The sequence below is a fragment of the Marmota flaviventris genome, chromosome 1 (assembly GCF_047511675.1).
Source record: "Marmota flaviventris isolate mMarFla1 chromosome 1, mMarFla1.hap1, whole genome shotgun sequence".
Taxonomy (NCBI): domain Eukaryota; kingdom Metazoa; phylum Chordata; class Mammalia; order Rodentia; family Sciuridae; genus Marmota; species Marmota flaviventris.
In genome coordinates, this window is record NC_092498.1 from 219,745,600 (window position 1) to 219,772,878 (window position 27,279).

The window sequence follows — 27,279 nt, forward strand, 5'->3', positions numbered from 1 at the left end:
TCTGCATGATCCTCGGTCCTCAAAGGCTGAAGAGCCGGTTGGCATGAGCGGAAAGTTTGACCAAAATGGACAGCTGAGAATCACAAAGTCACATACGGACTTGATTCTGTCCAAACTCAAGTCCAAAATCTATTTTAAAGATGAAGAAACCGAGACACACCAAGTAGGCAAAAGCACAGGTTTCACTTGGAGCTCTCTGAACCTGAAACGAAGCAAGCCTCGGTTTCCCCGCCAGTAAAATGGACACAATGTTACCTCCTGGCTTGGTATGCCCGTTCTCAATACACAAGCACTCGGAGCCACCCCTAGAAACTCAGATACAACCAAGCTGACGCGACCAGGCGGGCGGCCACACCAACCTGAGAATAAAACCTCAATACCCACTAGCTTCTCGCGGCCTCTCGCTCGGAGAGTCCCGCCTCTATCGTGGGGGCCAACGGACTGAGGCGGGGCTACTTCACGAATGGCTGGAAGCCCCGCCATGCAGGATTTTACAGCTTCCGATTGGTTACTGAGGCTCTGCTTTATCTTTCAATCTCACGGGTCTTCCGCTTGCGTCATGGTATTACTCTCAGCTCGCGTGCACCTCCGCGTAGGAAGATAGTTCCAAGCTTGTTCCCGTGCCTTGGCCGACCTATCTGCCCCGGGATCACTCACTCTCAGACGACAGGCTCTGCGGCACTTCAGGGCTCTCCTGAGGGAGCTCGGGAGGCCGAGGCGCGGGTTCGGGGCCGCGCGGACGTGGCGGAGGGATCCGCGGAGTGCCTTCGGGCGGGGCGCGGGGGGCGGGGTCCTGCGGAGGCGGGGCGGGCGCGGGGCGGGGCCGGCGCGGGCGGCGCGGGGCGGAACATGTCTCCCGCCGCAGGAAGATGAGGCAGCGACCGCCGCCGCGGGCGTAGCGGGCCGGAGCGGAGCCGGACCCGACGCGGGCGGCGGGCACCGCGGGCACCGCACACCGCTGCCCCAGCTCCCCGGCCGGCCTCGCGGGGCGGTAACGCGGCGGGGGAGGGGCCGCCCACGCGCGCCGCCGCCGCCGCCCACGCGCGACCCTCGGGGGCCCGGCCGCGACGCCCCTTTGTCCGGGGGGGGGGGCCGTTCATGCCGCCGCCCCCCGCGCGCCGCGTGCCGGGCCGCGCCGAGCAGGTAAACGCTTGGGGACCCGGGGAGGGGCGTGCGGCGTCGGGGCCGCGCCCGGGACCCCTGGCGCTTTGTGCGAAGTTGACCGCGGGCTCCGCGGGGGGCGTGGGGGGCTGGGCGCGGGCGCCGTGGGGTGCGCGCCCCTCCGGGCAGCTGGGGGTGGCCGGTCGCCCGGGCCGCATTGTTCTCCAACTTTGCGCGCCGGAGGGGGCGACCGACGTGGAGGGGCCCGCGCCGCCCTCCGCCACTCGTACTTGGGAAACTTTGCGCAGCCCGGGCCGGCGCGCGGGGGGCGCCAGAGGGGTCGCCCAACTTTGCGGCGGGGCCCGGGGCCCCAGTGCGGTGGTCCCAGGGCGCCCCTCCTCAGGGAGGGGCCCCGGCCGGGACTGGAGTTTGGAGGGGGAGCGAGGGAGGGAGGAGAGTCCTTTTGTCTGCGCGGGGAAGGTGCCGCCGCGCGCACGCAGGCTCAGGGTGAAGGGCCGGGGCCGGGCGCGAACATCTGCTCCGCGTTAGTGCGGGGCGAGGCAGCGGTCGGGGTCGAGAACACCGCGGTGGCGCGGCGAGCTTCAAAGGGCTCCCGGGCCGCACCGGCTGCCCGGGAAAGGGGGGGTACCCCGGCTTCCTCCTCTCCGCATTAAAAGAAGTATCAGGTTGTTTTCTCCCCTCCCAACTGTTTTCAGACGTCCAAGTCCATTTCCAGTCCCCCAAAGTTGTTGTGACACCCCAGAAATCTTATCTCTACGTTAAAGGCTCGTTTCAGCCCTCCCCAAGTTGGCCTGAAAATGGGTTTCAGCTACCCCACAAAAAAGTGCGGTTTCGTACGACTCAAAGTCAGTTTCACACGCCCTCCAAAAAGGAAAAAAAAAGAAAGAAAGAAAAAAGCGGGGGAGGGGGCGCGCTGGGTCACCGTTTCACACCCGGTGTTGGAGTTGGCAAACAAAGGGGGGGGTCCTCTGCCTCTGGAGTTGGGTGTCCCTCTATCTCGGAACCCTTTCCCCTCCCCCAGCCTCTGCGGTTTCTTCTTGGCCACCCCCGCCTGGGGAACCCTGGAAAAAGTTCTTTGGGAGGGAGGTCCTGTGCTGCTCCCTTTCCGGGGGTGGGAGGGGGCTTGGCAGGTGGATTCCCCCATCCCCCATCCCAGGATGGAGTCCCTGGGGACCATGCGGGGAATCCCAGGTCTTGGGGAACCCTCCCCCCAGGGGTGGGAGGTAAGGGATGTTTTTAAAGTTGCTTAAAAATAATTCCCGGATACATCGTGACAATAAAACAACTTTGGATTTTTTTTTTTTTTTTTTTATCTGTATTCGGTTGAGTTGGGGGGGTGGGGGGGGGCGGATCCGAGGTTAAGGGTGGCGGGAAGCTTTCTGATCCCAGGGTCAGGCCTCCTGGTCTGCCTTCTCCCAACTAAGTCCAGAAGCCGAGGTGGGTTTCGTGTCTTTGTGACTTGTGGATTTGTTTTGCTTTGTGTTTGGGGGTGATCAGCCTTTAGCATGCTATGACAGGTGCTGGGGAGGGGTCCACCAAATTTCTCTTGGGGCCGGTCCTGGGTCGCCCCTCCCCCAGGGGCGGGGCTGGCAGGGCCGCCTGGAAGTAGTTGGAAGTGAGAGATCCTGGGCCCCTGCATTTAAAGCTTGCAACCTGATTCCTGGTGGTCTCTCAGGGATTGACCAAATTTACATTCATCTTCTCCCTAGTCTCCCTATGGGCTCTGGGCAGGGGTCTGCAGAGGACCCAAACCTCAGGATCTCAGCTTCCTTGCCCTCTTCACCCAGGGTCAGGAAGGGACTCAGCTTTCTGCTTCCCACCTGTCCACTTGGGCTATGGTCACTGAAACCCTTCTCTCCCTTCCCTGTTTGTCCTTGTGTGTTGTTGGTCTGTCCCTGCGGCCACTGTGCAGGGCTGTCTCTAGGCTGGAGGGCCTTCCCTGGTTCTTGTGCCTGCCACTGTTGCTGGAGAATGAGCCAATCGCAGAGGATGGCCCCTGTGGGCACCGACAAGGAGCTCAGTGACCTCCTGGACTTCAGCATGGTGAGCCAGACCCCTTTCCTGCCCACCTTTGCCCAAGCCTGCTGCTCCCCTAGGAGTGCTGAGCCTCTCGCTTTTCTGGGAGTTTGCCCCAGTGGGGCTGGGGTCAGGGTACCCCTGGGCAAGCCAGCACCCCCATGGCAATGTGTGCGACACCAGAGTTCTCTTCACCACAGAATGGAGATTGCCTACCACTATATATAGATGGAGAAATTGAGGGACTGCCAGGGTCCAAAGCTTCTCCCTGGGGCTGGAACTCAGGAGTGCTGAGCCCTGAGGCCCCAGCCTGGCTGGGTGAGCATTCAGTGACCTTGGTCTGTAAGAGCAGTGAGCAGGGTCCCGAGTGTGTCAGGTCGTTCAGTCCCTTGTGGAGCAGGAAAGGAAATCCTGGTGGAGATCCTCAGGGAAGTGGTGGCACTTCAACTTGCACCAGGGTCCCTGTCCCCACGTGCCAAGGACACAGGTGTTACACACTCCATGGCTAACAGGGCTGAGTCCTTAGAGGCTCCATGTGAGCACAGAGCACCCGGGGGGGCAGCTGGTCCAGGCTGCAGGGGAGGCGGGCAGTCCTCAGATTTCCTGAGTCTTGACTCTTTACTGAGCGCCCCATTCTCCCCTCTGCAGGTGGAGGCCCCGAGGTGCTGGCCCCAAGGTTACAGGGCTCAGGTCCAGCGAGGCTAGAGCCAGCAGTCTCCTTGGGTGTTGATGGAAAGGCTCGGGACCCTCATTTTGGGTGTCAGGGGATCAGCATTTCCTCCAAAAAAATCCGAGAATCCTGTTTTATTCTCTTGACTCGTGTCTGTGGGCAGCTCCTTAGTCTCCAGCCCTCACCCCCATGAGCCCCATTTGGTCTGAAGCGGTGTGGGGAGGGTGCTGAACTGAACCCTCCCCATGCACAGGCCAGGCCACTGAGGTTGGTCAGGAACAGGTCTCCAGACTGAAGTGGCCCCAGCCACACTGGAGAGACAACCCCCAGACATGGCTGCTGGCTCCGGAAGGGCCATGCCAGTATTTTTAAGCCCCGTCTTATTTTTACCTCTCCGGCTGAGTAACCGGAGGTACAGTTTGCTTGTTTTTGTGCTAAACTGACAGGTCACAGACTATTGGGCTGGAACAGACAGCATAGTGGGGGCAGCCTGGGTTCAGCCCTGCAGGACTAGCTCCCGCGTCTCCCCACTCGACAGTCCTGAACCACTTCTCATCTCCCCTGCTGTCCCCAGGACCTTAAGTCTTCTCCCACCCTGGTCAAAACCAGTACCCGCTCACAGATGAGGAAACAGCCCGCCCGAGGGGGTGGGGACTGGCTCCTCCCAGGACCCCCTTCGCCCAGAGGAGGACTTTTTTTTTTTTTGTACTGGGAGTTGAACCCAGGGGCACTTGACCACTGAGCCACATCGCCAGCCCCATTTTGTATTTTATCTAGAGACAGTGTCTCACCTTGCTTTTGCTGAGGCTGGGTTTGAACTCCTGATCATCCTGTCTCAGCCTCCCAAGCCTCTGGGATTATGGGCATGCAACATCAGGCCCAGCCCAGAGGTGGGTTTTAACCCTCTTGGAGTTACAGGAAAGCCTGTCTGGTCGGGTCAGGGAGCACAGGCAGTGCCCATTACTGACCAGGTCCCTTCAAAACTGCCCTTGTGCCACCTCTCCCAGGGACATGGGGTGGACTTGTTTCTTTGAGCAAGGACTTTCAGGCTGAGACAAACAGGCCTTGAAGGGAATCCCTTCTCAGGCAGACTTGTGTGGGGTGGGAAAGTCAGTGGCATATTAAACACAAAGAGGAGAGCGGCGGTGACCTCAGAGTCCTGCTGGGCCTGAGCCTGGACTTGAACTTTATGGTTAGAAGGGGGAGCGAGAGGCATTGAGGACCTGGGAGCCCTGGACTGTTGCTGATTGGTACCCCACTGCCCAGTGCCAGTAAGCAGCGTCCCCAGTGGGTATGGACGGAGGCCCCTCCTTACTGCACACAGGACTACAGTAGGGCCAAGCCCTGAGTCCGCCCCACAGAAGGAAGCACTGGGGCTCCAAAGGGTGAGGGGTAGCTCTGGGTTAATCACGAGGCCTTCAGAACCCATGAGGCACGGCCCAGGGTCCCCCGGTGCCTTGTCGGTAGTTCCCTGCATCCTGGGGACAAAACAAGTGGCTTCAGGCTAGACCTGTCGAAGCAGACCCCGGGTGCCCCAATGGGAGAATGGTTCTTGTGGGAGAACAGAGCCCTGCAGAGGCTGGGCCGGTTTCCATTGGTGCATGAGCATCACTGAGCCGTGGACCCCTTTGAGAACCCCTGCAGCCTGGACACCCCTCCTCTCCATGAGCCAGGCCGAAGGCCATGCAGGCTCAGTTTCTTCTGAGACAGTGGGCACTGAACCCTGTTTCTGAGACCCTGAGCCCTGGCCTGGTGCTGTGCAGGCACCTCCTGGCTGGCAGGGGTGTCAGGACTGGGTGGTGCTCCCCAGCATTCCCTTTGAGCATAGAGTGGATCTCCCACACCCAGCCCCTTGGGGTAGAGCACACGTTTATTTTTTCTGAGGCAAAAGGGGTTGTTGATGTTGGGTCTTTCTGGTTGCAGTGCTAAGCTGTTTAATCTTTAGGGACGTGGCACCCTGCGTACCTGCAGCGGGTGGCTGTCCCCCTCTCGGTGTCTAGAAGATCCACCCTGCACAGCCTTTTCCTGGGCCCTGGATCCACCCGGCATGGCCACTCTGAACCTCAAGTCTCCCCGGGGAGGGTGTCGTGGGAGCACAGACCTCACATGGGGGACGCTTCGCCTCTTTGCCCCCTCCGCATAGTCCCCTCAGGTGTGTCTGGCCTGCTGGAGAACCTCAGCCCAGGGTGCTGCTGCCCGGCTGGACCTGGGGGCTCTGGCCTGAAGTGGGTCTCTGTTCCTCCCTCTGTTGGGGTGAGCACCCGTCTCCTTTCCTGAGTTGAGATAGGAAAGAACTGCGTATCGCTGGAGCTGATACGGTGTATCCACTGCTTCAGCAGCCCCATCTGCGAGAGCCAGGTGGACCCGGACCTCCTGGGTGGGGGGCCAGCGCTCCAACACTGAGTCACCTGCAGGTCCTGGTTGCGCTGGCTGGGGCCTGGGCAGCTGGCTGCTCCTGCACCTTTTCCCGCCCTGGGCACTAGGTTTCAGGGGTTGACCCTAGCCTCGGCCTCAGAGTCTTTGGGTCTTGGGAGGGTGGACATGTCTGAGCAGAACTGGTCCCAGTGTGCCGGACCCCTGTGCTCCCGTGAGGAGACAACCTTGGGGTGGGGTTTGCTGGCCACCCCACTCACTGCTCTCCTGCTCTGTCCCTGCAGATGTTCCCGCTGCCTGTGGCCAACGGGAAGGGCCGGCCGGCCTCCCTGGCGGGAGCTCAGTTCACAAGCTCAGGTGAGCCCAGGTTTCCTGTGGCACAGGTGCCTGAGAGGTGGATGGGGAGGGCCGCTACAGCACAGCACAGCGCTGGGCACGCGCTTGTGGGTGTGGGGCTGTGGGCTCAAGAGCACCCTGAGGGTGGGCCGCCCTCACTCTTACCACTTGACCAGGGCCTGGCCAGAGACCAGGGGTCTATCCTGTGGACAGCCCAGCGTCCCCTTGTTCTATCCTGGCCCGCCTGGGGTGGAGTGGGCGCTGCTCTTAGGACAGGGCTGGGCCCACGTAGTGGTGGTCACCTGTTTCATGCCTCCCATCACGAATCCCGCCCACCTCTGGCCTGCCAGCCCAGGGAGGCCTCACTCAGTTCCACCTGTCTTTGCTCAGGGAAGGGGCTTCTCTCACTCTGGGCCTCTGCCATCCTGGGATCTGGCCCTTTGATCATTCATGTCCTGAGAGTCCCAGGCAGACCTGGGCAGTTGGTCACCCTGATGATCTGTATGCATGGCAATGGGCAGGGTGGACAGGGTGGACAGGGTGGACGGGAGATGGGGCACAGCCAGGGCTGGACTGGGGGAAACTAGGCCCCGGGATCTGTCCCAGCTGTGTCCCTCTGAGCCCCTGCCCTCTGACAGGCCCATGCCCTCCCTGGGTGGGGTGGGAACACAAGCCCACCGCCTTGCTCTCCTTCCCCGCCCTGCTTCCAGGGAGGTGGGCAGGAGCTGAGGGGCGGACAGGAGCCACTGGGTGTGAGCAGATTGGTGCTCCAGGTTGAGGGCTACGCGTGGGCCCTGAGGCAGGACCCTGCAGCAGAGGGGAGCCAGCCAGGCAGGGGGGACACAATGCAGGGGGGAGGTGGTGGGCAGAGGTGCTGGGGCAGTCAGGAGCCTGGCTGTGGGCAGGTGTGGTGGGAGGGCCTGGCACAGGTGTCCTGAGGCGCTCTCGAGCTCTGTACTGGGGCCTCTCGGTGGGTAGTGGTGTAGAGGAGCACAGTGTCTTGCTTTTGTGTAGGGCTGAGGTCAAACCCAGGCCTCACACATGGCAGTCAGGCGCTCAACCACTGAGCGCCAGCCCTTTTTAAATTTTTTTCTCTTAAGGCAGGTTCTCATGGGGTTGCATAGCGTCTTGCTAAGTTGCCCAGGCTGACCTTGAGCTTGCCATCCTTCTGCACCAGGCTTCTTGGTGGATCTGTCTGTCCTCCTGGGCTCTCAGGCAGGTTCTTCCTGGTCTCTGGCATGGGTGGAAATTTCTGTCCAGTGGTTTTCTCTGAAGTCCGCTGCAGGCTCTGCTGGGGAGGGGATTTGGAGGAGTGGTGCCACCCCCACTGTCCCTTCCCGGCTTTTCTGGGGAAGTGACCCCGGGCTGCCCTGGCACTCCCTGAGGCTTGGAAATCCCCATGGGCTCCCATCGCCCTGGAAGCAGCCCCCAGGAACCAGAGGGGCTGAGGTTTCCTGGCCGAGGCAGAAGGTCAGGCCCAGGGGCTGTCACAGAGCACCTGTGCCCCTTGCCTGCCCTCTCTCTGCCCCAGGCTCACAGGTAGGTGTGGCGTGGAGGTGAGGTGAAAGGCTTCTCTTTCTCTGTCCACTGACCTTCCTGGCCCTTCTGCAGACCCTCTGTGGCCAGACCTTTGTGGTCACTGGGCTCCCAGGACTTTCTACAGGGAGCCCTCTCCCTGGAGAGCTGGTCGTCTAGAGCAGGAGCCCTGTGGACACTGGAGGGCGGTCCTCCGTGGTGTCTGTGGTGGGTCCTGTCCTCTGGCCCTGCCCTGACAGCTTCCTGCCTGTTCCCCTCCTGTATTGGGACTGGGTTTGGGCGCCTGGTGAGGCCAGCAGGTGGTGTTCCTTGTCCTGAGGGACGTGGTGTGGTTGGTTCCCCTCAGGGGCATGTGGTTCCAGCAGTGGACTCCAGCCAGAGTCCCAGGGGGAGCAGGGGACTGGGAGAGAGGCTCGCGGGGCACCGTCCACGGCTGCGCCCCTGCAGGGCCAGCGGGCCTGGTGACTTTCCTTCTGTCCTCCAGCTTTCTCTCCTGCCCTGGGGCCTCTGTCCCGTTCACCGAGGGTCCAGGGGGTTGTGGGGGCACAAGAGGCTGGACACACGGAGGCAGTCCTGGCCCAGGGGACCCTTGCCAGGCTGCTGGGAGGAGGCCCAGGTGCCTAGGAGCTCCTGTCCTTGCCTGCCGCTCTGCACAGAGCTGGGACCGGGAAGGGCACCTGTTGCTGGTGGCCGAGTGCTCGCTCGCCCCTTCCCGCCGCCTCCCCTCGGCTTCTTCTCTTGCTTTCAGGCCCCTCGGCTCTTGCTGCTACCCTTCTGGTGGGTTTTTTGTGGGTTTCGGTTCTGGGGATGGAGCTCAGGGTCTGAGTGCAGGGAGGTCCCCGGCCCGACCTACAGCCGACCTGTGGCGGCGTCTGATAAGCTCTTGGCTGGGGGAGTGGCATAGTCCTTCACAGGGCCACAGTTCCCGGAGCCTGCTGGGCCTCCAGCGTTCCGTGGGGTCTGTTCTTCATTGGCCACCTGGAGGCCTCCTGCCGTTCTGACGGTTGACATTTTCCCCTTGCTTCACTTTCCAGGTAGGCAGTCCCACTGTCCTCCCTCAGACCCAGGCTATGCTGTGTGCCCTTGGACCTCCACGGGGTGTGTAGACCCTGTGGCGGGGCGACCAGGCCTGATGCTGGCTGCCGGCTGCAGATAGGCTTTTGTCTCTTTCTGTTGTTGTTGCTGGGGATTGAACTCGGGGCTCCACCGCGGAGCTGTAATCTTTTAACTTGAGACAGGACCTTGCTCAGTTTCTGAGGCTGGTCCCCAACTTGTGGTCCTCCTGCGTCAGCTCCTGGGATGCTGAGGTGAAGGCGTGGGCCACTGTGCCTTGGTTGTGTGTGGATCCTGGGCAGGGCCTTCCTGGTCCTGTCTGAGCCTCCCCCTGAGCCTCGAGGTGCTCACCTGTGCGCACCTGCAGTGGCCCTCTGCATGCCGACCTTTCCAGGAGCTGCCTCTCCCGCCAGGCCTTCCTGAGTCCTGAGCATCCCCTGAGCCGTGCAGGCCCCCAGCCTCACCCTGCACTGGCCTTCGTGCTGGGGGTGTTGGTCAGAGTCTCCTTCGGCACCCTTGGCGGTGTTCTGAACCTGGCTGGGGACTGTCCTCTCTCAGGAACAATCTGCCATGAGTAGGAGCCACCTGGTGCCTGCAGGGGACACATCTGAACCTTTCCTGGGCATGTTTTCCTGTGTGCTGCCTCTGGAGCTGGTGCCCACTGCTCTTGGCCACTGTAGCATGTTCTTAGGAGAAGATCCGCCAGGTGCGGGGGCCACACCTATCATCCCAGCAGCTTGGGAGGTTGTGGCAGGAGCGTGGCAAGTTTGGGGCCAGCCTGGGCAACTGAGCAAGACCCTGTCCTTGTGAAAAGAGAAAAAGGCTAAGGCTGTGGCTCAGTGGCAGAGAGCTTGTGTGGCATGCGTGAGGCCCTGAGTTCCATTCTTAGCTTGGGAGAAAAGATTGTCCCTTTCAGTCACGTATTCAAGCCTGCCAGTGTGGACTCTGACGCAGAGCTGACCGCCACTCGGTCCCTGGAGGTGGAGCTGTGGCGCATCCCAGACGGCGCCCCTTCCCCTCCACTTGTCCTTGGTTCGGCTGCCCCTGCTTCACCTGCTGCTTTGGCTCCTGGAGATCAGCGTGCGCCTGTCGCCTGCTGGGCTTCTCTGCTGGACCCGGGTCGTGGTGCTTTGGTCTGTCAGCGTTCACGTGTTCTTTTTAGTCGCTCATCACGGGCGACTCCCGTCTTGGGGTGGTGCACACGTGGAGTCTCGCTGGCCGAGTGATTGTGTGTGCTGTCTCTCTGACTCCTCGCTCTGTGCCTGGTGTTCACTCCGCCTGTCCTGGGCAGCAGCAGGGAGCTGGGTCTTGAACTCGCCCCGGACCGTGTCAGCTACGTCGTAACCTGTCGTCATAGATGCTGACAATTTACATCAACTTCCTTCTCGAGTCAGGTTGTTTCAGAGACTGCTGGATTCTCCGTTGGGATTGGCTCGTTTCTGGGTGTTCAGTGCCAAAGCTCTGCTCGCGAGCCCCTGCCGGTGCTGGGGTGCAGTGCTTCCTGCCCTGCTGGCACTGCCCTCCCTCCTGAGCCCTGAGAGCAGCTGGATGTGAGACCACGGGGTGCACCGCAGCTCCCAGGTCATCTCCACGTGGACTTAACTTTTTGCTTTTGTTTCTGGTGCTGTGGATGGAGCCCAGGGCCTCGGGCATGCTGACCCTGTGTGTCCCACTGAGCCTGCCTGGGACCGAGTGTGGCTTTCCGTGCGTTGATGGCCATGGGCTGAGGGTTTGGGTGCAAGGTTACTGGGCCCACTGTGCCCAGGCCAGACCCAGCTCAGGTGATTCTCCTGGGTCAGCTGCCAGGTCCCCAGGTGTGGCTGTGGGTGCTGACGGCAGGTGGAAGGGGCGGGGCTGGAGCCAGGTCTGTGGCCAGCGCTCCTCAGGGTCTCTCGGCTGCTGTTGCTGCCTTTCCCGCCACTTCAGCTGGCCCTGAGGTCCCCTTGAGCTCGTCCCCGCAGTCCTTGCCTCTGCAGGTGTGTCCCCCCTGGTTTCCCTGCTGGCAGTTGTGGGGACCTTGCTGCTGGCTTGGCCACCACCACTCACTTCCTGAATCCACTCCAGGAAAATGGCTACAACAGTGGCCAAGGGGCCCCGTGGGCACGCTGTGCAGCCTCCCACTTGGTGCCTGCCTTCCCGCCTGGGCTTTCTGCAGCCAGGCCTGGCTCCCTGGCGCCCACTTGCTTCCGAGTCCCATGCGGCCTGGAATCTGGGTTCAGGAAGTTTTTTCCATCAAGGGACCTTGGTGACCCAGGATTTGTGTGTGAGCAGCATTTAGTTGAGCCTGGGGTGTGTGCACCAGGCCGACTCCTCCCTATTGCCCGCTACACCTGCGGGTACACCTACTGACCTACACCTGGGTGTGTTGGTTTAGGGTGTGTGTGCTTTGAGACAGAGTCTTGCTGTGCTGCCCAGGCTGCCCTCTCGGCCCTGGCACGAGCCTTCCTTGTGCTCAGCTGTGGTCACTGGGTGGCAGGTGTGCCGGGCTGGGAAGCCACCTTGAAGCCCTGGGTAGTGTGGCCTGCTCTGTCCTCTGTTCTGCAGGCCCTGCTGTCTGCTTCCTGGAGGACCCACCTGGCACCGTGAGGGCTTCTGCACCCTGGGCTAAGTGGTCCCCGTGTCCAGCTTTGTCCACCTGTCCCTGCTTGTCTCTGGGCTTCTTTCTTGTGAGAAGCCCCTGGTTGATTGATCGGGTGGACCTCGGCTGCCTGGCTTGCCCAAGGGCTGCGTGGGAGCCCACCTGTCTTCCCAGGGCTGCTTCCGCCGACCCTGTTGAGTCAGCTTTCTGTTGCTGTGACTAAAGCACCCATCAGAACAGCTTCAGAGGAGGAGAGTTAGTTTGAGGGCTCACAGTTTCAGAGGTCCTGGTCCATAGACGTCTGCTCCATTCCTCAGGGCTCCAGGTGAGGCCTGGAGACGCCACTCAACCTGTACAACACACGAACCCCATCGCCATGCCCCCGCCCACCTCTTCCCCATCCATGTGAGGTCACTGGTTGGGTTAAAGCTTTCACAACCCAATCATTTCTTCTCTGAACCCTTTTGCATTGTCTCATGTGGGCTTTTGGGGGAGACCTCACACCCAAACCATAACATTCGACCCCCAAAAGCTCACACTCATCTGACCCTTCAAAATACCTTCAGTCTGTTTCCGAGAGTTCCCGGAGTCCCGACGGTTCTGAGATTGTTCAGAGTTCAAGGCCCGCGTCTCCTCTGAGGTCAAGGCGTTCCCGCGCTGAGCTCCTGTGAAAGGCAGTTGACGAGTGGCCAGCACTAGTGCAGAGGGAGCCCCGAGGAGGGAGGGGACCAAGGCAAGGCTGAGATCCAGCTCCGCGTCCGGCTTCTGGAGCATATGGCCTCATGGTGTCCTCTCAGAGGGGCAGGTGTAGCTCCGTCTCTGTGACCTGGTGTGTGGCAGCCCAAGTGGCCTTTCTGTGGGCTGTCTCTGCTCAATCCCTCAGCTTTCCTGGGACGATGTTCCATGTTACTGGCGTTTCTCAACCTCGGGCCTGTGCTGGGAGGCTTCCCCCTCGCCTCTCTACACTGTGACTTCTCGGGAGGTGCCCACAAGGACTCCGGCCCTGCTGCACTTCGCCCGGCCTCCCGGGCCTTCCTTTGAAATCAGACGCAGCTCCTGCATCCCTGCAGGAGCAGCACCACGCGGCTGGCACCAGGGTCTGCCGCCATATCGAGCAGTAGCCAGGCCTCCAGGGACTTTGGCTGCAGCGGCCTCTCGGTGTCTGCATGGCTGAACACATTGAAGAAACCACCCAGGCCCCCTAGTGTAGGAAGGGTGCCCCATGAGGTGAGGATTCTGGTCTCTTCCCCAGAATCCTCACCTCTACTCCCCTGAGCTTGAGAGGTGTGTGGTCTTGCCATCTTTCTCATTCTCTGTGGGCACAGTCTTTAGCATTTCTTTAGTGGAGTTAATGCCTTTAACAATTGCAACTTCTTAGCCCCAGTTTTACGACCACTTTTCAAATCCCAAGTTTTTCAGATATTTTGTTCCTGATTATCACAGTATATTTGGCTAAAAGCCGCCAGCAGTATTCATGCCACTGCCTGAATACTATGCTGTCTAGAAATTTCTTCTGCCAGATTTAAGAAGTCCATCTCTTTAAAAATCCTCGTCACTGAAAGTGTCAGGACCCGGGCAAAACTCCGATAACTTCCCAGCCAGAACATGACACAGGTGGCCTTAACTCCAAATTCCAACAGTGTCCTCCTTTTCCTCTGAACCTTCTTGAACCCTGTCTTCATTGTCCGTGGTCCTCTTGGCATTCTGGTCAGAGCTCACACCAGAATCGGCCATTAAGCTCTGCTTGAAACAACCTAAAGCATTTCCAGCTTGCAATGCTAAACATCTCAAAATTCCTGCCACCAATTCCAAAAAGCTCAAAAAACTTCTGAACCACATGGTCAGTTTAGTCACATCAGTGACCCCACTCCTGGTATCAGTTTCTGTTTTAGTCAGCTTTTTCGTTGCTTTTAATAAAAGACCTAACCAGAACAACTGGAGGTAGACAAATTTATTTGAGGGCTCATAGTTTCAGAGGTTTCAAGCCCTTAGATGGCTGGCTGTATTCCTCAGGCCTCTAGGTGAGCAAAACATCATGCAGAAGACTAGCGGAGGGAAGCGGCTCAGGTGATGACCAGAGAGCGGAGACTCCACTTGCCAGATGTAGATACATACCAACACCTCCAGCCACACCCCACCACCCTTAGTCACCCTTCCCTCGGTCCCATCGGGTGACTACTCACTGACTGGGTTAAGGCTCTTGAGCCCATCATTTCTCTGAACCTTCTTGCGTTGTCTGACATGAGTTTGTCGGGGGGCACCTCACATCCGAGCCATGACACCCTTTCTCTTCAGCTACAGCTTACGGCTTGCTCAGGGGAAGGCCAGAGACCCTGCGATTATGGCCCCCAAGTATTGGGCAGGTTTCTAGGGCTTTCCGGTGTCTCCTACCCCCAGCAGCCCACCACCTGCCTTGGGCTGGGCACTTGCTTGTCTAGCATGTGGTCAGGGCTGGACATGATCACTCCTGCTTCTGACCCCTCCCAGAGTGCTGGGAGCTGTTGGCGAGAGCCTGTGGCCACTGCGGCCTGGGAGGTCTGACAAGCTGCAGGTTGCACAGACCCGGAAGATGGTCAGAAACATTGATGCAGAAGGGAAGGACCAGGGAGTCTGGGTGGCAGGTGCATCTGGGCCACTTTTCCTTTTTTCTTTTTTTTTTTTTTTGGGGGGGGGTATTGGGGATTGAATGCAGGAGTTGAGCCCCATCCTTGGGCCTTATTTTTTTATTTAGAGACGGGGCCTCACTAAGTTGCTGAGGCTGGCTTTGAATTTACATCCTCCTGCCTCAGCCTCCCGAGCCACTAGGATTACAGGCTTGGCCACCACACGTGGCGTTATCTTGGTCTTCTTGTAGTGCTGCCCTAAGCTTTGAACTTGCATGGGAACTAAAAATACCCCCATAACAATCTTGAGCAGACCTCCCGGTTCATGGTGGGAGCCCCCAGCTCACTCAAGGAAGGCAGCTCCCTGAACTCTGGCCCTTCTGACCTCACTCCTGCAGAAGCCCCCAGTAGGCCAGGAATAGGTCATTGAAGGGGACAGGCCAACTGGCAGCTGATGGACTCTCACCCTGTTTAAGATTTTAAGTGGCCAGGCACATTGGCACATGCCTGTAATCCCAGCAACTTCGGAGGTTGAGGCAGAAGAATTGCAAGTTAGAGGCCAGCCTCAACAACCTAGCAAGGCCCTAAGCTTAGCTTAGATACTTGGCAAGGCTGTATCTCAAAAAGTAAAAAGGGCTGGGACGTGGCTCAGTGGTTCTTTGTGTGTGTGTGTGTGTCTGTCTGTGGTGCTGGGGATTGAACCCAGGGCCTTCTGCATGGGAGGCGAGCATTTGACCAGCTGAACTATATGCGCAGCCTTCCCCTAGGTTCAATTCCTGGTACCAAGAAAAAAAAGATTTTGAGTGTGAGGGAAGGAGTCAGCACGGGAGGTTTGGGTGCTGGGGGTATTGCTTGGCTCTCACGAGCAGACTCCCATGCACCCTGTCCAGGGGCTGCTGTTCTGGGTTTAGGTGCAGCCGTCATATACAGGATCAGGTGGGGGGGGGGTTTCAGAATTACCATTTCAAGCATCCCTTGGCACCTGTCCGGGATTGGGTTGAGGACCCCCAACTCACTCTCCTGTGATAGCCCAGTCTTTGCTGCGAAGAACCCACACACGGACTTCTGAGTCCTCCCTGGATGACAGGTAAGGCCTGGTGTGGCCGGCCATGCAGCCACACAGGAGGACGGTGAGTTCAAGGCCAGCCTCAGTAACTTCACCAGGGCTGAGAGGGCAGCACAGTGGTAGACTGCTTATCCAGCTTAGGCAAGGCCCTGGGTATGTTTTCTAGAACCACCAGGAGGGGGACCCGGTGCAGTGTGCACGGTTGCCGCACTGCATGTTCAGGAACAGAGGCCAGGAAGTCGGGGCTGGTGCAGACGCAGGTTTCTGTTTCTGGTATCTTTGGCACGTGGTGCCTGCAAGTGGGGTGAGTGTGCCTTACCCTGTCTGGGCTGTCTCTCGGCTGCAGTTGCTTGCCCCACAGCCGTCCCCCGGAGGCTCATTGAGACGACACTCTGAGCCGGTGCAGTAGGGCACGCCTGTCATCCTGGCAGGGGGATCCCAAACTCAAGGCCAACCTTCGCAACTCAGTGACATCCTCTCAAAAAAGTAGGAAAGGGCTGGGGTGTAGCGCAGTTGTGGGTCACTTGCCCAGTGTGCATGAAGCCCTGGCTTCCATCCAGAATACTGAAGAAAAAATCTTTTTTGAAAAAATTTTTAAATTCTAGATAGACATAATCTTTATTCATTTTTTTGTGTGTGTGGTGCTGAGGATCGAACCCAGTGCCTCCCACGCGTGATGCCAGCGCTGTGCCACTGAGCTACAGTCCCACCCCCCAGTTTTTTGTTTAATCACATAAAATGGGACCTCCTTCCTGAGCCCGCTGGCCCGTGTGCAGCTGGGGCTCTGGTTGCTCAGGTGGCTGTGTGAGGGACAGCACGGGGAACGTTCAGTGACTGTTACTTGACACTGAAGAGTGGAGTGAAGAACTGGAACCTAGAGGCATGGGGGCCCAGCCCCAGGCCAACCGGAGTGGGGACAAGGAGCCTGGGTTGGGAAGGGGGCAAGGAAGTGGGTGGGGGCCGGGGCAGGTGGGCGCAGGCAGGCCAGCTCACAGCATCCTGGGGGAGTGGGGCCTTCACCCTGAGGCCCCAGACCCAGGGCCTCACCTCTTCGCTCTGGACCCTTCCCGGGCACTCGCCCCCCGGGAACCACACCTCCCACCCTGTTAGTGTTTCCTCCGCCCACCAAGGACTGTGTGAATATTCATGGTCACGTCATTGGAACGTGTAATCAATAACCTATGAATGTGGTTGGCGGAGGGGCCTTCCTGTTTTTTGGCATTTCTAGAAGGGTTGGGAGAGGGCCAGTCTCTGCATTCCAAAAAGTGTGGAGCAGGGTCTGTTGCCCTGCCAGGGGCTTTCTGCCTGTGTGGGGACCCCAGGACAGCCCCACCATCACCAGACCCTGGGTGCCCGGGCTCAGCCCGGCGGCAGTTTGGGGTGCATCGCAGGTGCCCTTGGGGAGGTTGGCCAGTGGGGAGGTGTGTGGAGGGTCATCAAGACAGCCAGGCTCCCTCGGTTGACCCTTCCTTCCAGGAGCCTGCGTGGGGCCAGGGCCAGGGCGGACACCCCAAGCCTGGTGAAAAGCACTGCTGGGCAGCCCAAGTCCCTGCCTGCCCCCCACACGCGCAGGCCCTGTCCCAGCCCAGGCCCTTCCCCGTCTGTGGTCACACTGGAAGTATTAGATTTGAACAAAATCTCATGGGATGTGAATGTTAGTTAGTTTGACCACTTAATATGCATCATCATGCAAATTAGACAGCAATTAAGCGAGAGCTCTCCAGGGGGATGGTGGTGGGGACGGAGGCCGAGAGCTGGTCTCGTGGAGTCCTGGCTGCAGCCCTCCCCTCACTCGCTCTGGTGGTGCCAAGAGCACCCCAGTCCTGCTGTGTGTCACCAGCCCTGTTCCCAGAAGAGGGAGGCTGAGGCGCGTGCTCTGGCTGCAGCCAGGCGAGGGGTCCCGGGGCTGCTCTCTGTGCCCCCCATGGGGAGGAATGAGCCTCAGGGAGCCAGGCACCCTGGGCTGCCCCTGCCCTCCTGGGCTGTTGTCTGCCGCCCTGGGGGGATAAGGGCCCCGCCCTGGGACAAGATCCTGTGGCCTGGTGGCTTGGCTCCTGCCTGAGGCCTGGGCTTGTGTCTGGCATGGAGCCGTTCCACCTCCCCTGGGTCAGCGCAGAGCTCAAAGCCCCGACAGGGCAGCCTTTGTTGGATTTTGTTCAATCCCACGTGACCAGGTGCCTCTGCAGACAGAGTCCACTTAGGACTGAGGGAGGTCCTGGGCTGGGGGAGAAGCTAGCATAGCAGTGGGGCCCGGGGTCTTCATGATGGGCAGGAGTTTGTGGAGTGACAGGTGGTAGGACTGCTACTGAGTGGCAGCCCTGAGCCCACCACGTCCCCAGGATTCCAGGGCGTTGGCTGTGAGGCGAACCCCTGGGTCCGTGTGGCCCTCTCCAGAGACACTGAGCACTGCAGGCTAGAGCCAGCAGGTCTGAAGTGGCCCCTGACTCCCTCTTGTCCTGCAGGCCTCGAGGACCGGCCCAGCTCAGGGTCCTGGGCCACCAGTGACCAGAACAACTCCTCCTTGGACCCCAGCCGGGTGAGGATCCCCTGTAGCCCCTGACCCTGGGTCCCCTCCCCTCAGTGAGGGTGGGTGGGAGGGACGTTGAGGGGGCTCTGGGGTGCAGGGTGGTGTCCTGGGCCCTCACCCCAGCCGTCTCCTAGGCCTACAGTGACAGCACCCACTTCAGCGAGTCCCACGGCAGCCTTTCTTCGTCCACATTCCTGGGACCTGGACTTGGAGGTGAGTGGGCAGTCAGGTGGACTGGCGGCAGCCTCAGGACTGGTCAGGGCACTGAACCCCGTGTGGGTGGACGGTCTGGACCCCTCCTGCTGGCTCTGCGGGGCCGGGGCCTGTGGTGGTGCCCACGGCAGTAGCTGTGGGTCTTGGCCACTTGGGAAGGTGGTGCATGGCCCCAGCAGCCAGAGTGGACAAAAAGTGGCCTTCAGGCCTGCTTTTGGCCAGGTGCTGACCAGGGCTGTGTCACGGGGGTGGGGATTCTTAGGCTGCAGCTGGCACGGCTGTCCCGTGGGGCTGGGGCTGGAGGCAGTCTGGTGACGGGTCGAGGCCCAGGGAGTCGGATGTGCTGCTGGCCTCTGGTGGTGACTGCTGCATGAGCTGCTTGGCCTCGGCCTCATGGCCAAGGGTACCCAGATGGGCAGTCCTCTGTTGCTGGTGTGGGTGGCCAAGTGGCCAGGGGTACAGCTGGGCACCCCCACCTTGTCCCAGCCAAGGGCTGCGAGGCCTGGCCCGCTGCGTGACCTGGGGTGGCCCTGCACCTGCAGCACTGGCTTCCCCTCTTGCTCTTCCTCCTCCCGGCCTCCTCCTCAGCTTCCTGCTGGCGTGAGCGGGGCTGCGGGCAGTTCCCACGCGGGCAGCAGTGTCCAGAGCCCAGCTGTGTCCTGGCCGGGTCCTGCCTCCCCTGCCACTTGCCCTCTCGCAGCTGTGAACTTGGGCAGGGCAAGTGGGCTCCCAGGAACCCCCGCCCCAGGGTTCCTGTTGAGGAGCGGAGCAGGCCCCGGACAGCACCTGGTGCATCTGGAGCACGGCACTCTCACCCGCTGCCCCTGGTCACCAGGTGAAGTGGGAGGAACAGCACTGACCTGGCCCCTCTTCCCACGAGTCTAGGAGATGTTCTTTTACAGAAGTCGAGGGGTTTTGTTTTCTCCCAGTTGTAGATAATTAACACCAGTGGACAAGTGTTCTGACGCCTGTTGAGAAGGTTCTTACTGACCCTGCCTCCCACCCCTGCAGTCAGGCATTTTCTGTGTCCAGTTTAAGGGCAAGGGGAACTTAGAAGGCTCCGGTGCCGAGTATTCCAGGGACGCTGCTTCAGGCGAGGCTGGATCCAGGCATCTGTGCAGTGCAGGAGCCTGGGCGGGGGGGCGGGGGGGTGGCTCTCAGTCCCCTACAGAGCTCCAGACTTTGCCTGCCTCTTCTCCCGGTGGCTTGACGCAGTGTCCAGGGTGGTGCCTGTGGCTAAGTGGGGCTCACATGTTGGCTTACAGAGGGACCACTGGCCAGCAGGCTGGGCTGCCCCCGAGCTGGGTGCTGGGCCTCATGGGCCTCATGTGCACACAGCACAGATCCCTGATGGGTCTGCCACTGGCGTCCCAGGGAGGTGGCACCATAGCCTTGAAGTGAAATGCCCTGAGCCAGGGAAGCACATGGTTCTCACGTGACTGAGGGCAACAGGGCCTGGCGGTGGAGCTCAGCACTGTCCCCCAGGCTGGTGGCAGCACCTCCAGTTGTCAGGAGGCTCCAGCCCCCGTGCGGCCCCGCCCCCTGGTGCGCCAGTGCCCCATGTCTGCGTTCCTCGGGGTCTGCCCCAGTGACCCTCCTTCCCCTGCAGGCAAGGGCGGTGAGCGAGGCGCCTACGCCACCTTCGGGAGAGATGCTGGTGTTGGCAGCTTGACTCAGGTGAGGGGTGAAGGTGGCCGGCCGAGCTGCCCTGTCCAGAGCCTGTGCTCGGCTCCGCCCTCCCCGCCCCCTTGTTTTGGTTTTTAGTTTCACACGGTTCCTCGGGGTTCCTCGCCTCTGGGCCTCGAGGAGCTGCTGGTTGTGGGTGGGGACCCTTCTCCACGGCTCCCCGCTTAGGGTCTAGGCCAGGCCAAGCCACCCCCAAACCTGGCCGCCTGTGCCACTCGCAGGTGTAGCCCACCCAGGGGTTGCCCCAGCCCAGATGAAAACCTCACCCACATGGTTCTCACGTGAGTGAGGCCCACAGGGCCTGGTGGCCAGTTCAGTGGTCCCAGCCTGGCCTCCTGTCTCTGGGTCCCCTGGGAGACATCTGTCCCCACACCCCCAGGAATTTCATTCTTGTCCCCACCACGTCCTCCCCAGTCCCAGGGTATAGCCTGGCCTGTCTGGGGTGGCTCCCCTAAGCTGCTGGACACCAGCCATGTGCAGGGGTCACACCTGCAGGCCTGCCAGGCCCCACAGGGCCCTGTACGGTGGGGACAGCCTGCAGCGTCACTGCTGAGAGCGGAGCCTGGCAGAAGTGGGTTGCGACCAGAGGCCAGTGGGGGAGGCTGCCCGCCCCAGCACCCCGCAGGGGCCAGGGCAAACAGGAGGCTGCTTGGTGGCCTGACACCCCAGGGGCAGAGGTCTGCCTCGACCCAGAGTGCAGAACCAAGCTGCTGGGGTAGGAAGGACAGGACACAGGAAGAGTGACTCCCAGGCCCAGCGGTGCCCCGCCGAGAGCCAGAGCGGGTGGCCATCGGATGCCAGCCTTGAGCCATGCCCACAGCTGCAGTCCCTGGTGCCTTAGCTCGGAGAGTGGTGCCTGTGTTGCCCAAGCCAGGTCCCCAGCCAGCAGGAGAGCCCCCTGCCCCAAGGGCCGGGGCCACCCCAGACGTCTGGGTGACTTTGACCTTTTGTAGTTGATGGGTGTCTGACTGGCGTTGGCCTGGGGAGTGGACAGTGACTCTGCCTCCTGCTGTCCCCGCAGGCCGGCTTCCTGCCTGGCGAGCTGGCCCTCGGCAGCCCCGGGCCACTGTCCCCCCCTGGCGGCAAGGGCAGCTCCCAGTATTATTCCTCCTACCCCAGCAACCCTCGGCGGAGAGCGGCAGACAGCGGCCTGGGTGAGTGGGACGGCCAGGGCCTTGGAGGGCAGTAGCCAGGGCCATGCCAGATCCTGACTGGGGTCTAGGCACGCAGGGTGGGAGGCACAGGCGTGAGCTGGCACAGAGTGGGCCTCCCTCTGCCTGAGGCCACGGACACTGGGCCGTGGCTCCCCAGACAGACCCGGGGCCGGTTCCCGGGACCCTCCAGACTGCTGGTCTCCGTGGGTCCTGGGCCTCTGTTCATGCCTCTCTGTCTGTGTGGCGCTGGAGATGGGGCCCAGGACCCGTGTGCTGGGCAGGCGCCAGCCACTGAGCCACCTGTCCTTGAGCATTTTGCTGGATTGTTCTCCAGCCCGCATGGCCCAGCAGCCCACGTCCACGTCCACCCAGGAGGTGGGCCTTGGCCCCTTTGAGCCTTCAGCACTGTGCCTGGGGACACTGAGTCAGCCAGACCAAGGGCTGTCCTGGGCCCCTGTGGGCAGCACAGGTGGCGGGCTCAGTCGCAGGGTGCACAGCAGTGGTTCTGGCCTTCGTTGCCCTGCAGGTGGAGAAAGTGCCCCTAGTGTCTTGCACACTCACAGATGCTGCCGGGTGGGTGGGTGTGCAAGGATCTGGGGCCACAGTGTGGCTGAGAGGGACGGGCCTGGCACTTCAGAGCCAGCTCTGCCAAGTGTGTGCCCCTGCCAGACCCCTTGCCCGCCGCTGTGGGTTTCTGCGTCTGTAAACTCGTGTGGGTGGGCTTGAGGTCCCCTTCTTTCTGGCAGGACTGGGGATTGAACCCGCGTGCCGTGCCGCGAGCTGGCCCCAGCCTCACAGTCTTGGTTGGGCCTTTCACCCAGGCTGGCCTGATACTTGCCATCCTGCTGCCTCAGCCTCCTGAGTTGCTGGGGTGACAGGAGTGACCAGGTGCCCAGCCAAGGTGTTTGGCTTTACCAAAGGGGTGATCTGAAGCTCTCTGCTCCAGGGCAGGAGCTGTTCCCATGCCGGTCCCCAACAGCGACAAGGCGTCCAAGGGGCAGGAACGGTCATTGAGGGGCATCTCTCATTTCTCTCTCTCAACAGAGGTGCAGCCCAAGAAGGCCCGGAAGGTTCCGCCTGGTCTTCCTTCCTCGGTGAGTGGTGGAACAGAGGGAACCCCACTTGATGAACGCCCTTCCTCGCCCAGGGCTCGGGCACCCTGTCGGCAGCCAGACCTTGTGAGGTCCCAAGCTGTGCGTGCCTCTGCAGCCCGGAGCACAAGCATGAGCACGTGTGGCCCCAAAAGCTACCCTAGGGCCCAGCCCTGGCCACAGGCCTCCCAGGGACAGTGGTCTGAGGCCTCTGTTCCAGTCTTGGCCTCGCGTGCCATAGGAGGGCAGCTTCCCGGCGAGGCCCCCTGGGCACGTGTGGGCTCTGGGAGCCAGGCAGGAAGGTCCTCCTGGGCCCTCTCTAGGGCCTGTCCACCCTGTCTGCCCTGCGTCCCCACCCGCTGCCTGGTGGTTGGCTGGAGGCCAGGGCAGCAGATGGTGCGGGCCGGCCGCCTCCTGCCGGGCCCCTGCATCGTGTCAGGCTGGAAGGAGAGGTGTGTGCCCATTCCCTGCACCACCCAGCACCTCTGCCAGGGCCGGCCAGCGCCGGGCACCACCTCCAGTGGGTGCACCACCACCCTGGTCAGCATGAGTAGAGGCCAGGCACCTGCTGCCCTGGCCCAGGGCCCTCCTTCCTTGTCAGACCTATAACTGGGGTGGGGGCAAGCAGTGGGGACACAGGGAGGGAGGCCCAGGCATGCGGGTGCCAGGACCTCAGTCGGGCCTGGCGCGCTGGGGCTCTGCTTCAGAGCCACACCACGCTGCGGGGCAGAACGGAGCCCCTGGGGCCCTGGTCCAGCCTCGCTCACAGCCGGGTGTCCATGTCTCTGTTGGCCTGAAGTTCAGGAGCACCGGGGGTAGTGGTGGTGGGCCCTTTGCCGTAGCTGCCCTCTGGTGGCCAGGCATGGGGCTAAGGGAGGCCCCTAGCCGGGTGGCAGGAGAGCAGAGGGAATGGCCAGGGGGCTTTGGCAGGAGCGCAGTTGGCTGGAAAGGCGGCCCAGGCAGGAACCAGGACGCCCACAGCTCAGAGCCCGGCTGCAGTGTGCCTGGAAACGGCCGCGGGAGGGAGGCTGGACGACCAGTGCCTCTGTCCTTGAACCTGCAGGTGTACCCCCCCAGCTCCGGGGACGACTTTGGCAGGGACACAGCCGCCTACCCCTCTGCCAAGACCCCCAGCAGCGCCTACCCCGCCCCCTTCTACATGGCAGGTGGGTGGGGCTCGCCCGGGGTGGCTGGGGCCCTCGGTGCCCGTCTCACCTGTGCTCCCCACAGATGGCAGCCTGCACCCCTCGGCCGAGCTCTGGAGCACTCCTGGCCAGGCAGGCTTCGGGTCCATGCTGGGCAGCGGCTCGTCCCCCTTGCCCCTCACACCGGGCAGCAGTGGTCCTGTGGGCAGTAGCAGCTTCAGTAGCCTGCACCAGCATGAGCGCATGGTAGGCCTGGTTGGGCGGGTGGGCGGGCGGGCGGGCCTGGGTAGCACTGCCTGATCCCTCTGCTGTCCCCCAGGGCTACCAGCTGCATGGAGCAGAGGTCAATGGCGGGCTTCCAGCTGTGTCCACCTTCTCCTCAGCCCCCGGAGCGCCTTACAGCAGCGTCTCCAGCCACACGCCGCCTGTCAGTGGGACTGAGGGCCTCCTCGGTACGGCCACTCACGGGACACGGCCTCCCCAAGCTAGCCCAGCCGGGGATGCCTGGCAGGGCAGGCCCACAGGGTCAGCAATGGGTCCTTCGTCACCATGGCTTCTGCTGTTGGGGGTGGCCCCATGGGACATTGGAAGGACCCTAGAGTAGTGTCTTTCCCACTCCACCGCCAGGGACGCAGGGGCTGGGGGCCCAGTTCACTCCAAGTCCTGCTGCGGTCCCCAGGCCTCACCTCAGCGTGGCAGGTGTCATGGGGACTCCTCACACGGGACACCTGACCTCGAGGCTGGCCCTCGCCCCTTTCCACCCACAGGCTCCCGTGGGACCTCGGCCGGCAGCTCTGGGGATGCCCTTGGGAAGGCGCTGGCCTCGGTGAGGTGTGGGGCCAGGGAGGCGGGCTGGGGACGCTGCAGGCCAGCCCGTGACCACCCCGCTCCTCTGCCGCACAGATCTACTCCCCGGATCACTCCAGCAGCACCTTCTCACCCAGCCCCTCGACCCCTGTGGGCTCCCCGCAGGGCCTGCCAGGTAAGTGGGGGCCGGGGCCCACACAGGTCACGGGTTTGCTCTCCTGGGGTCTCGCGGCCTCGCGGGCTGAGGGGCTGGATGGGGCAGAGCCTGCTGTGAGCCGTGCCCTGAGCAGGCCAGGAGGGCTCCCTGGAGGTGGACTGCAGGTGTCCTCGAGCACACGAGAGGCCCTGTGTGAATGAGGCCCAGAGGTGGCACCTGGTGGCTCACACTGCAGCCACCGGGCCGGTGCGGAGGGTCTGCGTCCAGGAGCCAGGCCACCCTCTGGCTCAGACCTGTGCCTGCTGTTGTTTGCTGTCCTGATGGAGAGCGGGTGGTGCCAGCTGTGGCCCGTGCCACCTCTGTCCTTGCACAAGAGGAAGTGAGTGCTGGGGGCTCTGGCTGGCCTGGGTGGTTGTGCTAACATTACCCCTGGTCCTCGTCTCTGCCTGTGAGAAACCTCAGGAACCCAGGCTTTTCCTGGACCTGTCCAGTCTCTCCTGGAGCTAACCACTTCCCCTACTGCTGCTGGAGCTCGGAGCGCGTGGGGCAGGATATGGAGGAGCCTCCCTCCGAGGCACTGGCTGCTGCTGGAAGCAGGCGGGCTTGGCGGGCCTGCTGGCTAGGGCCCGATGGGGCCGAGATGCCCTCCCTGTGCTTTTGTTTGCGTAGGGCATCCCCAAGTGGCCACCCTGAGCCTTAGAGGATGCCCAGCTGTTGGGAATGCCCCATTCACACATCTCCTGCCCTTCCAGGGACGTCGCAGTGGCCCCGAGCAGGGGCCCCCGGTGCCTTATCGCCCAGCTATGACGGGGGTCTCCCCGGCCTGGTGAGTGACCCTGCCCTGCCGTGGGGGTGGGTGGCCTGTCTGTCCTGTCCCCAGGCAGCAGGACTGTAGGGGACAGCAGCCCTGTGACCAGGAGATGCTCGTGAGGAGGGGTCTGGGCTGGAGGTGGGTGGGGCCCCCCAGTGTGCAGAGCTCCTGGGCAGACGGCAGCGGCCCCACACCCTCCTTGTGCCCCACAGAGCAAGATGGAAGACCACCTGGACGAGGCCATCCACGTGCTTCGCAGCCACGCCGTGGGCACAGCCAGCGACGTACATGGGCTGCTGCCTGGCCCCGGGACACTGGCCTCTGGTTTCGCGGGCCCCTTGCCACTGGGTGGTCGGCACGCTGGCCTGGTGAGCGTCGGGCAGGGTTGGGGGGTGAGGCTGGGGCCAGCCACGTTGACGTCACCCCTGCCCCGTCTGCAGGTTGGGGGCAGCCACCCTGAAGACGGACTTGCGGGCAGCACCAGCCTCTTGCACAACCACACTGCACTGCCCAGCCAGCCTGGCACCCTGCCTGACCTTCCGCGGCCGCCTGACTCCTACAGTGGTGAGTCCAGGCACCAGACTGCTTGTCCCCCCACCCCTACCCCCACCCCGCTGCTGTCCTCTGTAGTGCGGGCTTGGATAGTCCAGGGACGGTGCTGCCAGGGGCCAGGCAGTCTCCCCAGCCTGAGCAGAGCTGCGGTGTGGCCCCGTTGCCCTGCCAGATGTCCGCGGTGGCCACGGACGCGGGATTCCAGGGCCCCATGTGCTGCTGAGGACGCTGTGGCAGGAGGTCGCACCTGGCGCCCAGAGGGCGGGGGACTTGCGTTGCTCCTCAGGTGGGACTCCTGGGGGCATCTGGGGACACCGGCTGCTGGTGGGTGTTGTAGGGGGGAGCAGGGCTGGCACAGGCCTCTCAGCACGTGACGTGGTGGCCCTGCCTTGACCACCTGGGTACCCGGTGCTGTTGTGGGCAGTGAGCGGGAGACTGGGGAACAGACCAGGTGCGGGCCGATTCCGGGCAGGACTGAAGGCTGGGGCCTGCCAGGCTGCTGGAGCCCAGGAAGGGAGGACCTGGGCCGCCCTCCAGGACTGGACCTGCTTGGGATTCAGGGGCGCCCTCCGGTGGCCATGTCATGGGCCTGGCCGGAGAACCACCCAGTGTGTGCCCACAGTGCTGGGGCAGCCCTGGCCTTAGTCCCACCTCCCCAGGGTCCTGTCCTGTCCCTTCCCTCCCTGGGTTTTTTGAACCCCAGGACATTTCCACAGCTGCCATTTCAATTGCAGCATCTCAGGGAGAGTCCAGGGTGGAGGCCCTGAGACCAGGCACTGTGCTGCTCTAGTGTTTGAACGCCGCGGCCATGGTGTCGTACAGGCTTGGTGTGCACCTGGTTCCTGACGTGCCTGTCCATGCAAGGCACGTCCCAATGTGCAGCTCCATTCTGGCCTCACCGGGTTGAACGGTGTTTCTTGATTTGGTGAAGGAGGCTCCCTGGGCTGGGGACACAGCTCAGCTGGCAGAGGGCTCGCCTTGCATGCCCACAGCCTGGGTTCCACCCCAGCTCCACAGAAGGGGAGAACAGGGACGGCTCTGCCTGCAGAGCCCCTGTTTTCTGGACTTGTCCTCCCATTGCATTGACGCGAGGCGCTCTGCGTGTTTTGGAGAGCAGTCCATTACTGGCTAAGGAGGTCAGGCATGTTGTCTGCCTGTGACACTTTCATTCTGGTGTATTCTGGTCATTTTGAGCCGGGTCCCCTGGTGCCTGCCTGTCTTCTCATTGTCTGGGCATCTGAGGCAGGGAGAGGAGCTCAGGCCCAGCGCGGCTGTGCAGGAAGACCTCACACACACGTTTCTAAATGTGGATACCGTTCAGTGTGCGGGCTCAGGGATGCCTGCAGTGCTGGGTGGGACCTGGTGCACTGCCATCCCCGCTGTCAGCCTCCGCCTCCGCCTCCACCCGCCCTCCCTGCGCCCTCCGCCTCCACCCGCCCTCCGCCCTGCGCCCTGCGCCCTGCCCCCTGCCCCCTGCCCCCACGCTGTTGGAGGAGCTCTTCTGGTGTGTGCTCTGGCAGCTCAGGTGTTACCAGGGGCCTCGGTGCAAGGACAGACTGAAAGCCCAAGTGCCTCCCCCTGTTTTTCACTTAATAATGATTTCCTCCCCAGAAAAGCTCTTTAGTTGGCTTTTTGTTGGTGGGTTAGGATGCCAGGGCTGTGCCCCAGGGCCTCGTGGGTGCTGGGCAAGTGCTCCCAGGACCTCTTCACCTGCCCCCTCCTGAGAGTCCTGAAGCCACGTTTCCCCAGGCGGCTCTGTTCTGGTGGAACTGGTGCCTCTGGT

General features: G+C 62.0%; 1 protein-coding gene across 7 annotated transcripts in view; it reads left to right on the forward strand.

The window, feature by feature from the left end:
• Nucleotides 1-1,048: 1,048 nt before the first annotated feature.
• Nucleotides 1,049-27,279, forward strand: part of Tcf3 (transcription factor 3) — a 30,227-nt gene continuing 3,996 nt past the window's right edge. For 2 of the 7 annotated variants that reach the window (XM_027952678.2, XM_027952679.2), the window contains exons 1-15: nucleotides 2,514-3,165; nucleotides 6,466-6,538; nucleotides 17,816-17,889; nucleotides 18,015-18,093; nucleotides 19,703-19,770; nucleotides 20,801-20,933; nucleotides 21,978-22,027; nucleotides 23,088-23,190; nucleotides 23,255-23,415; nucleotides 23,489-23,621; nucleotides 23,937-23,995; nucleotides 24,073-24,151; nucleotides 24,886-24,959; nucleotides 25,157-25,312; nucleotides 25,385-25,508. In XM_027952678.2, coding sequence (XP_027808479.2) covers nucleotides 2,839-3,165; nucleotides 6,466-6,538; nucleotides 17,816-17,889; nucleotides 18,015-18,093; nucleotides 19,703-19,770; nucleotides 20,801-20,933; nucleotides 21,978-22,027; nucleotides 23,088-23,190; nucleotides 23,255-23,415; nucleotides 23,489-23,621; nucleotides 23,937-23,995; nucleotides 24,073-24,151; nucleotides 24,886-24,959; nucleotides 25,157-25,312; nucleotides 25,385-25,508 — 1,693 coding nt within the window. In that variant the 5' untranslated portion in view covers nucleotides 2,514-2,838. Of the gene's footprint in view, nucleotides 1,144-2,513; nucleotides 3,166-5,738; nucleotides 5,961-6,465; nucleotides 6,539-17,815; nucleotides 17,890-18,014; nucleotides 18,094-19,702; nucleotides 19,771-20,800; nucleotides 20,934-21,977; nucleotides 22,028-23,087; nucleotides 23,191-23,254; nucleotides 23,416-23,488; nucleotides 23,622-23,936; nucleotides 23,996-24,072; nucleotides 24,152-24,885; nucleotides 24,960-25,156; nucleotides 25,313-25,384; nucleotides 25,509-27,279 lie in introns of those variants that run through there. The other 5 variants (XM_027952681.2, XM_027952680.3, XM_027952677.2 and 2 more) reach the window with 5 other exon arrangements.